The following is a 13,814-nucleotide window of genomic DNA, read 5'->3' as shown; positions in this document are numbered from 1 at the left end:
TATGAGTGTGTAGTCATCTTTCACTTGCATAGTGTCTGTGCACATACCCACACACACGCATGAGCTGGGGCTTCTTTCTACGTTGAAGGTGCATCCTGTGCGTTCTTTTGAAGTCTGTCTTTGTAGCCGTCTTTAAAGTGGACTCGGTATTTGTCCATCATTCCAGAACGATTGGAGGGAAGCTCTCTGGTCCAGTCAGGGATCAGAAGTACCCAAGCAACCCCAGTTAGTGTTCAGATGTGTGGGCAAGAGGTATGGATCCTGAATATTAAAAAGCTTCACCGGGACTCAATATTTCCTCCCATCACAACTGCCTTAAAGAGGTGCTGAAGGTGGGTTAAGTACCACTTCAATACCATGGAGCTGACTCTAAGGAAAATTGTAAATAGCTACTTTGATGGGTTTAAAGCTGGTGTTGTACTTCTTTAGCAAGAGTTGTCACCAAAAAATGTATTTAATGTTTATTCAATTCAGTTCAATTCAAAAATACTTTATGAATCCCAGAGGGACATTAAATGTTGTTGTAACTCATCATCTTGGTTTCATTAAAGAGTTGTTCTAGATGCTAATGGCTGTGGGCAGGAAGGATCTCTTGTAGCGGTCTGTCTTGCAGCGGCTCTGAAGAAGCCTCTGACTGAAGACACTTTGTTGTTGTATGACAGTCTGATGAAGAGGATGCTGAGGGTTGTCTATAATGTTCTTCATTTTATGAAGAATCCTTCTTTGTAAAATCATCCCCAAAGGTTCTAGAGGAGTCCCCAGAACTGAGCCAGCCTTCTTTATGAGCTTGTTGATATTTTTCAAGTCACTTGCTCTGGTGCTGCTACCCCAGCAGGTGATGGGAGAAGAAGATGGTGCTCTCAACAACAGACTTATAGAAGATATGCAGCATAGAGTTGCATTCAGACCCAAAAAATCTGATCCAACCCGGCCCCAGCCCGCAGTCATCATTTCCGAACCCCACCCGACCCGACGAATTAACAGTAATTACAGATCCGAACCCAGAAAAAAAAACCATTGTTAATTGGTTATTAACGGTCGGGGATGCGTGGCTGAATTAAGGGGCAGGAGATTGGAGCTTTTTGTCCTTTCATGACTGTAAAAGAGCATTTAATCCCTGTTTCTGCCTGCATTCTGATTTATTCACTGACCCTGCTCTGACATCTGCTTTGGGATCTCACCTGTTTGGATCATCGGCCGCGCGTGTCCGCTGAGTGCAGCAGCTGAATGAACGTCCATTTGGGCGATCGATCACTTCTTGGTAGTCCAGTCCCATCTGAAGCGTAACTGAACTTTTTACCTCTTTCAAGGCCGGTCAGCTCACGGTGAAATGGTCGCGTATGGCTGGTGAAAGTATGGCAGGCCATGTTATTATATACTGTAATTGGATCACGGCTGATCCTGACCCAATAAAAAGCCAGACCCTGACCCGGCCCGAATTCAGGTCGGGTGGGGCCAGGGTTAGGGCTCAGGTTAGAAATGACAGCTCTAATACAGAATTTTGTTGCAAACACTAAAGGACTTCAGCTTCCTCAAGAAGTACAGTCTGCTCTGTCCCTTTTTCTTGTAGACACCTTCACTGTTGCCCAAGTGAACCCCAAGATATTTACACTTCTCCACCACCTCCACTTCTTCTCCTGTGATGGAAATAGTTGTTTAGTTAATAGTTTATGTTGCTGACATAATTTTAAAGGGAGAGTTGAGATCTATCAAAAAGTCTGAATTGTAATCATAACTGAAATCCATTAAAGACTATAATCCTTCCTCTAAAGCTTGAATTTTTTTTATAGCTAAAATCATGAAAAGTTCTCAGATTCTTCCTGTATTTGATTTTTTTTTTTCATCAAACTGGAGGTATGTGGCATAATTAATAGTTTTTGTTGCCATAGTTACCTGTCTTTATAAGTAGTATATCGACCTGGGTTGTCAAACACCAATGAGAACCTGTTTAACTAGTGGAAAATATAAGGAAAACCTAAAAACTCAGCTCCAGGTAAACTTGGGTGTTAGACTTTAGAAAAAATCAGCAGAGGAGATTAATAGAGCTTAGAGTCAGTATTATAATTCCCATCTTTTTAAATATTGACTCAAAAGCTTAAAGGAGATCATTTAAATTTTCCTCCTTTTACTCTGTTGTCAATTTTTAATTTAATTTATCAGGGCACATCTTGTAAAACTTTCCCTCTGATATTTTGGCGTTTCATTTTGCTGTAAATTCTAGCGTTTAGTTTCCACGGCTAAACGCATCACTCTTAACTCAAGTAGCCATATGTATGTTGAGCTAGCGCACTTACAAATAGGCTGTGACATAACGAGTATTCGCATTTTCAGATCAGCACAGTGATGCTGTGAAAACAACTTCATCAGAACAGACGGTCGTTGGAGCTTTTCATTAAAACTCTTCCCGCTTAATTATTTACTGTATCGTGTTTGTGGGATATAAATACAGTTTGTTTACTTTGGGGACTTGGTGGGGGGGTTTACTTTGGGGACTTGTGCCCAGCTGATTTGCAGATTACGCTGCATATTTCATAACTCAAAACAGCATTTAAATACAAAAAGAAGGCAAGAAAAATCCATGTTTGTGTTAAATCTTTTCTTTTTGTTTGTTTCCAGTATTCTCAGTTTCAGCGGTGACAGTTTCAAAGATGAATTAAAATCTTATTTGTCATATCCTCCAGCCTTTTTTTAGCCTTTTTCCCCACTGTGACTCCCTCAGGTTTTATTTCATCTTGTTCTGTTTTTATCCAACATTTAAAAATCCTAACCTCCTTTTGTTTTTGTTTTGTTAGTTTACAAAAAAAAAATAGTGTAAAGGGTTTAGAATTTACCATCTCAAGAGCTCAGATTTCAGGTAGATTTTCAATGGACTGTACCATCACAACAACATAACCTTTTAACTATCAATAGTTCATTTTGGTCCAAGATGACAAGTTCTTGATCAGTTTCCTTTAACTGATTAGATCAATTTCAAGTTCAAGGTTTTTTATTGTCATTTACATCACATGGCACATGAGGTGGAGCAAAATTATGTACTCAAGGTCCCAGTTACACACAAAAATAGCAAAAATATAAAAAATAAACTGTATATAAGGATCTAAGATATATACTAAACGAATGCTAAACAACATGCTAAAAGAGCTAAGATACACACTAAACACTAATAATGTAAAATAATACAGTGTCTATAGTGAGCAGATATGAATGAATACAGCTGCATGAGATGAGCAGCATGGATAATCAGCAGCACAAATAAGTCACATATCCAATTAAAGTGGCATTGCATACAGATGATAGATCAGGTAAAAAAAAAAAAAAGTCTTTAAATCCATTTAAATGCTGAAGCAGCAGCTCAAAGTAGAAAGAGGTTGGAGTGTAAACCTAGAGTTAAGAGCTAGTTTAAGAGATGCTGGCAGCAGTTCTGCCAAACTGTCCCATGGAAGTTCCCAAATGACTACATATGCTTCTGTGGGAGAAGGATAATAAAAACGTCTCATTCCTTTTACATATGTAGCCCTGGTGTTTAATGTTTTGCTTTTATTCCACAAACGGGCCACATTTTTTAGACCATTTTAAAGCCGTCCAGCCCAATGATGCTCAGCTTACTGTGCTCTCTTTTCAACTCTTTCTGTCTTTAATATTTTCTTGCCCTTGTACTCACTTATTTGTGGTCTGTCTCTCATTCTGCGCTTGTTTCAGTCTCTTTTTGTTCTCTCTCTCTCTTTCACTCTTTCTTTCTCTGGGGATGCCGATGAAAACCATGCCTGTTTTATTTTTTCTTCAGAAGGCGCTGAATATTTCAGTTTTGCATTTTCTCTCTCTTTTTATGCGCTCCCTCTTTTTTTTTTTTTTCCAGGCTACTTTGATGTGTCTGTGGATTCGTTATCATTCCGTTTGGATGAGCTCACAAACGCAGATGCGGGGCGCTTTCCTCACACAATGTACGCACGCCTTTTTTATAATACAGACCAGAGGCATCCATATGCGCTCTTCCAACTGAACCTGTTTGCTAGGCTTATCCATGCGCTGTTCCACCCACATCAGGCCATACAATTGTTAAATGCTTACTTATACAAGTCCTTTGGTGTGTGCTGATTTCACTCTGCTCCTATATGTAAACTGCTTGTATGTATTTATATATATTTACGTACAGTAGTTTCATTTCCCATACATATGAGTCATGTTGTGCTCAGTAACAAAGGTTTCATGCAGAGCAGTCCAGAACACGACCTGCAACCCTCCTGTCTGCCCATCGCCAGCTGAACGACGAAAGCTTCTTGACCCTCTCAAATACAAACACTCCTCTCTCTCTCTTCGCGTCCCTCTTTTCCTCCCCTTTAAAAAGCCATTTAGCTTTGAGGGAAAAGAGGATTTCCTCTTTAGAGAAGGCACATCTTTAATTTGAGCCTCCTCTCCTTCCACTTTTCTGACCAGATATTCATTTAAGGTTAACAGGCCGCCCTGGCGTTGGCACCCTTCTCCTTGCCAGGCCACCCTGGGCTTTTTCCTTTTTCCTTTTCCTTCTCATCTCATCCTCTATTCCCTGTTATTGATGGTGACACACTGTCTGACCACACACATTCTTCACACACTGAGTCTCAGTGTCCTCTGCTCACCTGACCCTTTTTACCATCTTCATGCCGCTTGTTTCAATGAGTTTTTTTTTTCTTAATATTTTCTACTTTGGGTTTTTGTAAGCATCCTTAGAGGTGTGAGCCCAGCAGCTCGTTCCAACGTAGTCAATAAAGCTTCCTTTGAGTTGTGTTGTCAGTTGCACAGAGAGTTTGGGACTGTGCCTCGTGAACAAAGGCCCGCATGCCAGCTCCCTTCTCTCTCAAACAAGACGCACACTCGTTTCATTGTTGGAAGTTTGCCTGCTATTTTTGTGACGTTCGGTTTCCTCTTCTCTTTCTTTTTCCTGTTTTAGTCGTCTCCACAAATTCTTTTGTGTCTGGCTGAGTCCGAGAGGCAGTCAAGCAATGGGTTGGATTAATAATTACAGAGTACACAATATTTTTTTTGGGGGGGGGGGGGGGGGGGGAGAGAGACATGGTCTGTTGTTTGATGTCCAACATGAGAGAGACCAAAATTACTGAGACGAGCGCTTTAAAGAGCAGCAGAAGCCTGCGCATTCTTTCCTCAATCCTTCCTCAGCCCTCTTGTTCTTTGCTTTGCTTTTCCTTTCAGCATTCTAACATTTAAAAACTAAGATTTGTTGCTTTCATTTTGGGAAAGGATTAATCACCCAATAAATGCATTTTTTTTAATGAATGTGCACACACAAATGCTGAAGAATTGGATTTTCTAGGATTGTGTCTGAGTTTGTGTGCATTTCAAAAACTACGGGTCGTATGATGCACATGCACTGAAAATTTCAGTTTTTTTTTTTTCCCCCGTCCCTCGTTTTGTGACTTAACTGTTGTTCTTCTAATTGGTTTTAAGTCTCCACCACTGGCCAGATTTCCTTTTCCAACCCCTTTGGGGTTCCAGGGGAAATAATTATCCACACCTTTTAAGAGCATTCAGTTACAAAATGCAGGAAAAAATGTTAGACACCCAAACACACCTACACACAGTATTGTGAATAAACGGTAGACTAAATCTAAAATCAGTTGTACTATCTAGTTTTAATGTCATATTTTTGCAACAAAATGAGGGTCTTGAGGTGGATTGTGGTCGTAGTCGGCTGGTTTTATACTATAACTACTGCTTAAAAAAGCATCACAGACAAATAGGAACTATGTTTGTTCTGTTTTTGTGTATTGCTGGTTTATTGTTTTTGTTCAGGAGTACCTTTATAAGCATTCAGACACAATGTGACTCCCACCGTTACTTTGTTGAGCACAGTTTTTTAGAGTAGCTTTAAATAAGTTGACACTCAGTAGTTAGGAATGTCTTCACTGTCACAACAAGCTACCTGTTAAAACTCATCTGACTTGCTTTATTTGCTATAATCATTTTTCTTCTGAAGGCTTTTTCATTTTTACAGAATAAAATATAAACACAAACCAGTTCATAATTTAAATTTCTAAGACTTCCTGTATACATCAACTTGTCAGCTTTGCCTTCTATTCTTAAGTGGATGACTTGTATTCATTATGGTGTTCATACAGGAGTTCACCCTGCTTTATTTATTACCGCTGCCTTCACACCTCGATGTTCTCCTAACGGTGTTTAATTGCAGGTTTGTAACATTTTTCAGTGAAATTAAATGAATGCATCATCAGTCAACCCTAAATTGTAGCATGTAGTGGAGATTTACACGGAGCTGCACTTTTGACTCGCAGCAAAAAAAAGGCTCGAGATTTTGAGGTTGAGTTTAGGTTAATTTAGTGGGTTGAAATTGCCTAAAAGTCTGAGTGTGAGTATTTCAGCTCTGTGACTGACTGATCAGTCTCGGGGTGCACCCTGTTGATTGCCCCTGTGTCAACTGGGTTAAACTCGAAACACCCACCACCCGTTCTTTTGCCTCACAGAAGCATGGATGGATGTTTTACAAAAATAACCCCTTCCTTTACCTTCTTCATTTCCACCTCTGTCATCCCCTCTTCCCTCCATCTATCTACTCAGCCACTGTTGAGTTTGACAGCTGCTCAGCTGCGCTGCACGTGAGTCGTGGCTGGGCTGCACTCTGACAGTTCTCAGTGAGTTTGTCCCCCCCGTCAGTAAACCTGTCAATCCTTTTCACTTGCAACTTTGTAACCTGACATTTGGCAGCAACACCATACTGTCATGAAGGACACAAACTTTAAGTCTATATTTTTATATGGTTATGTATATTAATACATATTTTTATAGTGTAAGAAAGTTGATACTGTAGCGCTGTTTTTTTGCACTATGCAGACAATTTAAAATTATCAAACGACTAATGCATATATTAATCCAGTTTGAAACCATCCCATCCAGCAAGTGAAGAAGCTTCTTTTGTGCTTCTTTCAGACATACAGAAATAGAATGGCATTATAAATAATCAGACATTTACTGGATATGTTGTAATAGAAGGTGCATGCAAGTCCATAGAGAAAAATATTGACTTTTCACAATAAAAGCTCAGTTAGCACCATGACTACATGTGGCTGGCTTGTTATCTTACTAATATGCAGCTTTGTTTTGACTTTGGTATAGTAACCACCTGGATTCAGCTCAAGGCAAAAAGGTTTTGTTCATTACGTGTTTGAGTTGATCAAGAAAACCTTTTGAATGGGAAGTAGGGCTCATCCTGCACAGTATTAACTACTATCCTCCTCACACTTTTGATTCTAGACTTTCTACTGTCCTCGTGAAAAATGTTAGTTTTAGCAATGCAAGTTATTGTGCACATTAAGGTTTACAAGTAAAAAAAAAAAAGCATAATTAAGATAGGATCATGATTTGGAGGCTACTGTCTATCAAACATCAGCCAAGTGAATTTGCCTTCTTAATTTTTTTTCATTACGGTTTTATGATTCGCTTCTGACATGTTTCAGTGTAAAATAAATCAATCAATCATTGCTATTTTCTATAATAGGCTCTTTTTTCCTCCATTTCTTAAAGCTGTTTGTGTTTGCTTTAAAGGGAGATGGAAAGCCAGTTGGACAAAGCCAGGGAGAGTCAGAGACAGCAGATCCAACAGGCTGATTTGGCACTGGAGCAGTTTAAAAAGCAGGTGCAGCTCAGCTCTGAGAAGGCCTACGCTGACATGAAACTCCAGGTTTGATACACTCCTACAGATCCATAAACAGTTTTCCACATTAAAAGCGCTGTCCGTAACCAGGAGCAGAAAATAAAACTATTCAATTTGGTTACATCTAGAGGTACACCGAATGCTCGACATGTAAACGGAATCAGTCGATAATCTGCTTGACCAGCAGTTAGGCACGTAACGGTCAACTTGTTTGTTTTTTTATGAAATGATGGACTGCGCACAAAGTGATGCACTAGCATAACGTCTTTGGTTTTAACGTTAATCCTAAGTAAAGAACATCAAGTTACCTGTTTTTAATACAAGGGAAATGTTCTAAAAGGAAGTCATTGAGTAGAAGATGAAGATACTTCAATTCAATTCAAAAATACTTTATTAATCCCAGAGGGAAAAAAAGCTTCAGATGCTACTAAAAAACTTTTAGGTTTTCTTTTGAGATGGATTCATGTTTGCCGTTCATATAGGAGCGCTTCTGTCTTTAAAACTCTATTCTCAGTTTTTTCTCAGCTTAAACTATAGCTTTAAATAGAAGCTAAATTAGATTCAGCTGTCTATTTTGTGAAATCTAGTGCACGTTTGTGTTTTGAAGGGTATAAACAACTTTAATCTGATTTATAAATACCATGCTGTATACAGTTGTATTTTATTTGTACAACTTCCACTGTGTATTATTGTGGATTAATGGTCAGATATCCATCTACGAAAAGATAACACCCTGCATCATTATTGTAATTGTTTTATTATCAACACATTATCAAATATGTAACCCAAAATATTCATCTTGAAATTGTGTATACGTCACATTATATTCTTAATGAATAAAAACTGAATTATCCAATATCGTAGTGGCAGGACAAAACTTTACGAAGAATGAAAAATCAGAATCAAATTGCTACTAGCTTTAATCTATACATATTGTACACGCAGGAAATCAATCATTTTACTTTGCTCATTGTTTTAGATCCCTGCAGTGTGAAAACAAATCTTTTACTCACAGTTTTGCTGTAACTTTAGTAAGCTCCTGCATCTTTTTACTGCTCCAGCACTAAAAATCTATATGTTACAGCCAAGAACATTATCGCCCTCGAGCAATTTGCACTTGTTTGGCACGTCTGAATAAATGAAATGAAATATAATCTCGCTCATTAAACATTAATTCCTCTGCTAACACGGACAAACCTCAGTAGCTTTGAGTGGGCACGACGCAGGCGGGTCGGGTTCCAACAGAGAACGGGTCACGCACAGTGAGCAGTCAGACTAATTAGTCCATCAGCCCTGCCTTACGATCAGCACTCAGCACTGCGTGGGCTGCTGCTTATTGGAGGAGTTTTCCGATCAATTCGCGCCCAGCTTTAAACTTCTGACGCTGTCTTATAAATCAGTTTAGCTACAGGCATTCTGTTTCCTGTTGAGCAAGCCTAGTAATGCTCTGCGTGTTCTGTATTGACAGGGCTGCGCTGAGTGTGGTCCTAAATGTCTTAAAGGGCTGTGTGTTGGAGAGATTTGCATGTTTTCGTTTCTAATTAATAAAGTTTTTCACCTAAGTAGTGTGTCTGGGGGCATTTGTGTAGGAGTTAAGTTTATTCACAGATATTTATGGGCAATGGGAGCAACATTCTTTTTAAAATCTGACTTTTTCCAGAAAAAATATATTATGACTTGCATTTGTACTCTAAAATGAACGTATCCTTTCACATTAAAGTTATAAAATATCATACTCAAGTTATAAAATGTCTGACCTCCATAAGAGAAGAAGCTGTTCTGTGAGTAATACAAGAATCTGTAGGATATATAATTGTTTGTTTTTTTTATTACCTCAATGAACATTTTTAAATATTTGCAATGAAAGATGTTTTCCACCTCTTGAATACAGTTTTTTTTCCTTCTCTCCTCTCTTTCTACTCATCCTTCCATCCCCTAGCTTTCCTCCTTCTTTTCCCAGTGAGCCCCTGGCATTCTGATCTTCAATCTGACTTTATCCTCAGCCCACATCAAAGCCGTGGGAGAGAGGGGAGCAGTCTCTTCTGCATCCCTGTCATCTTCTCTCCCTCTTTCACTTTCCTCTGCCTCTCCTCCCCACCCCAATTCTGCATCACATCCTCTTTCGAAGGCTTTAATGTTGTAGAACGTACTTCAAAAGGAGTTTTTACCCTCTTTTCTCATCCTCCCATCACTCCTTTCATCGTCTTCTCAGTCTTAGTCTTTCTGCAGATGGTGTGATATCTAAATGGATTATCTGAATCACTCGTTTTCTTTCTTTCTCTTCTTTTTCTTTTTAAAAAGCAGCTTCCTAACTTTCAGACCGCATTTAAAAAAAAATCTGCCCTATTTTGCTTTTTTATGAGTATCAAACAGAATAAACTCTGTGTTGCATGTTTAATTCAAAGTAGTCATTAGGATTTAGACTGGATTAATAAAATTAATTATAAGTTTCACTAAAAACAAAACTGACAAGTGGTGTTTAGTAAATAACCATTGTTACTGTTGATTTTCATAAACAAACATTTTTATAAACATTATATAACTGTCAATTTAAAATTACACATTTATTTACATAGGTTTTTTTTTTATTATTATTTGTGTTAATTGCAAACATGAATAGCAGCAGAAGCAGCCGCTGTAGCACTTCTGGTAAAGCCTGGAACATTTCTGACATTGCTGCAACAATAACTGAGCAATGTATTAAAAAAAAGTGGGACACTAAACAAATTGTGAATAAAAACTGAATGCAATGATGTGGAGATGGCAAATGTCAATATTTTATTTGTAATATAACATAGATGACAGATCAAAAGTTTAATCTGAGTAAATGTAACATTTTAATGGAAAAATATGTTGATTCAAAATTTCACAGTGTCAACAAATCCCAAAAAAGTTGGGACAAGTAGTAATAAGTGGCTGGAAAGAGGAAATTGAGCATATAACAAACAGCTGGAAGACCAATTAACACTAATTAGGTCAATTGACAACATGATTGGGTATAAAAAGAGCTTCTCAGAGTGTCAGTGTCTCTCAGAAGCCAAGATGGTAAGAGGATCACCAATTCCACCATTGTTGTGCAGAAAGATAGTGCAGCAATACCAGAATGGTGTTACCCAGCGTAAAATAGCAAAGACTTTTAAGTTATCATCATCAACCGTGCATAACATCATCAAAAGATTCAGAGAATCTGGAACAATCGCTGTGCATAAGGGTCAAGGCCGTAAAACTACTGGATGCTCGTGATCTCCGGGCCCTTAAACGTCACTGCACCTCAAACAGGAATGCCACTGTCAAGGAAATAACAGAATGGGCTCAGGAATACTTCTAGAAAGCATTGTCAGTGAACACAATCCACCGTGCCATCCGCCGTTGCCAGCTGAAACTCTACAGTGCAAAGAGGAAGCCATTTCTAAGCAAGCTCCACAAGCTCAGATGTTTGCACTGGGCCAGGGGTCATTTAAAAGGAGTGTGGCAAAATGGAAGACTGTTCTGTGGTCAGATGAGTCACGATTTGAAGTTCTTTATGGAACACTGGGACGCCATGTCATCCAGACCAGAGAGGACAAGGATAGCCCAAGTTGTTATCAACGCTCCGTTCAGAAGCCTGCATCACTGATGGTATGGGGTTGCATGAGCGCTTGTGGCATGGGCAGCTTGCATGTCTGGAAAGGCACCATTAATGCAGAGAACTATGTTCAGGTTCTAGAACAACATATGCTCCCATCTAGACGTCATCTCTTTCAGGGAAGACTCTGCATTTTTCAACATGATAATGCCAGACCACATTCTGCAGCAATCACAACATCATGGCTACGTAGGAGAAGGATCCGGGTACTGAAATGGCCAGCCTGCAGTCCAGATCTTTCACCTACAGAGAACATTTGGCGCATCATAAAGAGGAAGGTGCGACAAAGAAAGCCCAAGACGATTGAACAGTTAGAGACCTGTATTAGACATGAATGGGAGAGCATTCCTATTTCTAAACTTGAGAAACTGGTCTCCTCTTTCCCCAGACGTCTGTTGAGTGTTGTAAGAAGAAGGGGGGGGGGGGCACACAGTGGTAAAAATGGACTTGTCCCAACTTTTTTGGGATTTGTTGACGCCATGAAATTTGGAAACAGATTTTTCCCTTAAAATGATACATTCTCTCAGTTTAAACTTTTGATCTGTGATTTGTGTTCTATTCTGAATAAAATATTAGATTTTGGCTCCTCCACATCATTGCATTCAGTTTTTATTCACAATTTGTTTAGTGTCCCAACTTTTTTGGAATCCGGTTTGTAGTAAGTTGATAGCAATGTAAAGATTGATAAAATGGCATTTGCAAGAACTGCTGTGAAAATGGAGTGGAGTTGTTTTAAGACAACTGCAGTTTGTTTTAAGATTTGGCCCCACCTAGACTAGCCATTAGCTCATCAATCTGCTCAAATGTAATCTATTCATCAAAACTGAGGTTGTTCAAACAGCTTCAACAGGGACAATAAAATTTCAATTCAGTTCAATTTATTTTTTATAGCGCTAAGTAGAGCTGTCATTTCTAACCTGGGCCTGAAGCCCAGCCCAACCCGAATTTGGGCCGGACCATAATAATGTGCTGGATGGCTGGGTCGGTGTCAGGCTTTTGATTGCGTCAGCGGATCAGCCACAATCTAATTATATGGCTTGCCAAACATTCCAATTATATGGCAAAATGGCTTGCCATATGGCTTGCCCTACAATCACCAGCCGCATGCGGCCATTTCACCGCGAGCTGACTGGCCTTGAAAGAGGTAAAATAAAGTTCAGTTAATCTTCAGATGGGAGTATACTGCCAGGAAGCGATCCATCGCCCAAATAGACGTTCAGCCTACACTCAACGGACACGCGCAGCCGATGACCCAAACAGGTGAGATCCTGAAAGGACAAGCACCCTCTCCGCTTCGATCTTCTGCGCCTTTTATTTAGCCATTCGCATCCGCCAGCCGTTAATAACTATAAGTTATAGTCTAATTAAAAATGTCTGTCTGGGGGGGTTTCGGGTTTGGACCTGTAATTACTGTTAATTCTTCGGTTCGGGTGGGGTTTGGAAATGATGGCTACGGGCTGGGGCTGGGTCGGATCTGATTTTTTTGGGCCCAAATGCAACTCTAGCACCAAGTCACAACAGAAGTCGTCTCAGGGTGCTTATAATGAGTTATATAATATTTTCACAGAACATCATTTATAAATATTTGAACTATCACTTTAAGTTAAAGAGGCAAACCTGTGAAAATTCTTTCCACATACAATCATCCAACACAGTCACATCCACAAATGCATGTGATTTTCCTTCCATCCATCCTTTATCTAAACCGGCTTCTTTCTTTTCGGGTCACGGGGGTCACTGGTGCCCATATTCAGGGTGACCTGCTCGCTGAGAGGCGGCAGCTCTAGCAACTACACCACCATGCTGCCCCCATGGGACTTTTTTTTTCTGATTGCATCTCTCAGTATTTGCATTCCACCTTTTTCTTGCACTTAGAGTTATGTTTAGATTTGAAGTACCATTTGACTAGTTAAAGTTTTGTTTTTAATTGAGAATATTGATCTTTAGAAATCAGGACAATCACAAATCAAAAGTTTAGTTTTGACTTTGTGTATTTACTTTTTTAAACTTACAGCATGACTTTACTTTAGCATTATAGTGTTATTGTAATTAAATTTATTTATTTGTTTTTGTCAGTTGCAGATAAGTCAATATTATTCATGTTTGAGCACACCAGCCCAGCCAGCGTTATATTTTTTGACCAGCACTACAGTAGTCCCTCGCTACTTCGTGATTCGTTTATCACGGACTCGCTCCATCACGGTTTTTCAAAGTAAGATTGGACATGACACACAATTGGCTGATTGATGGATGAGCCGCATGATCGGCATGAAAACATTTAAAATAAATTATTTTAAATTATTTAGCACCTGCTGCACCTTTGTGCACCCCGTACTGCAGGATAAACTTAACTGCTGCAGCTGAACAGCTGTTCTCTGTGCAGAGCATAGAAGTGGGTGTGGCCAAGAGTGCTTGCAGGTGGCTGAGAGCAGTGGATGCACGGAGCTGAAATCACGACATGCTGTGCTCTTTTGGAGCGTTTAGAGTTTAGAAACATAGTTTAGAATATTGCAAGAGTTTGGGAAG

General features: G+C 39.4%; 1 protein-coding gene across 1 annotated transcript in view; it reads left to right on the top strand.

The window, feature by feature from the left end:
• cep112 (centrosomal protein 112) overlaps positions 1-13,814 on the top strand; it is a 135,410-nt gene that overhangs the window by 44,968 nt on the left and 76,628 nt on the right. The window contains exon 18 of the mRNA XM_037688538.1: positions 7,555-7,690. Within this exon, the coding sequence (XP_037544466.1) occupies positions 7,555-7,690 (136 nt within the window). The remainder of the gene's footprint in view (positions 1-7,554; positions 7,691-13,814) is intronic.

Source organism: Nematolebias whitei, chromosome 15 (genome assembly GCF_014905685.2).
Source record: "Nematolebias whitei isolate Nwh7 chromosome 15, NemWhi1, whole genome shotgun sequence".
NCBI lineage: Eukaryota > Metazoa > Chordata > Actinopteri > Cyprinodontiformes > Rivulidae > Nematolebias > Nematolebias whitei.
The sequence above is the reverse complement of the archived record's forward strand: the minus strand, read 5'-3'. Positions and strand labels throughout refer to the sequence as shown.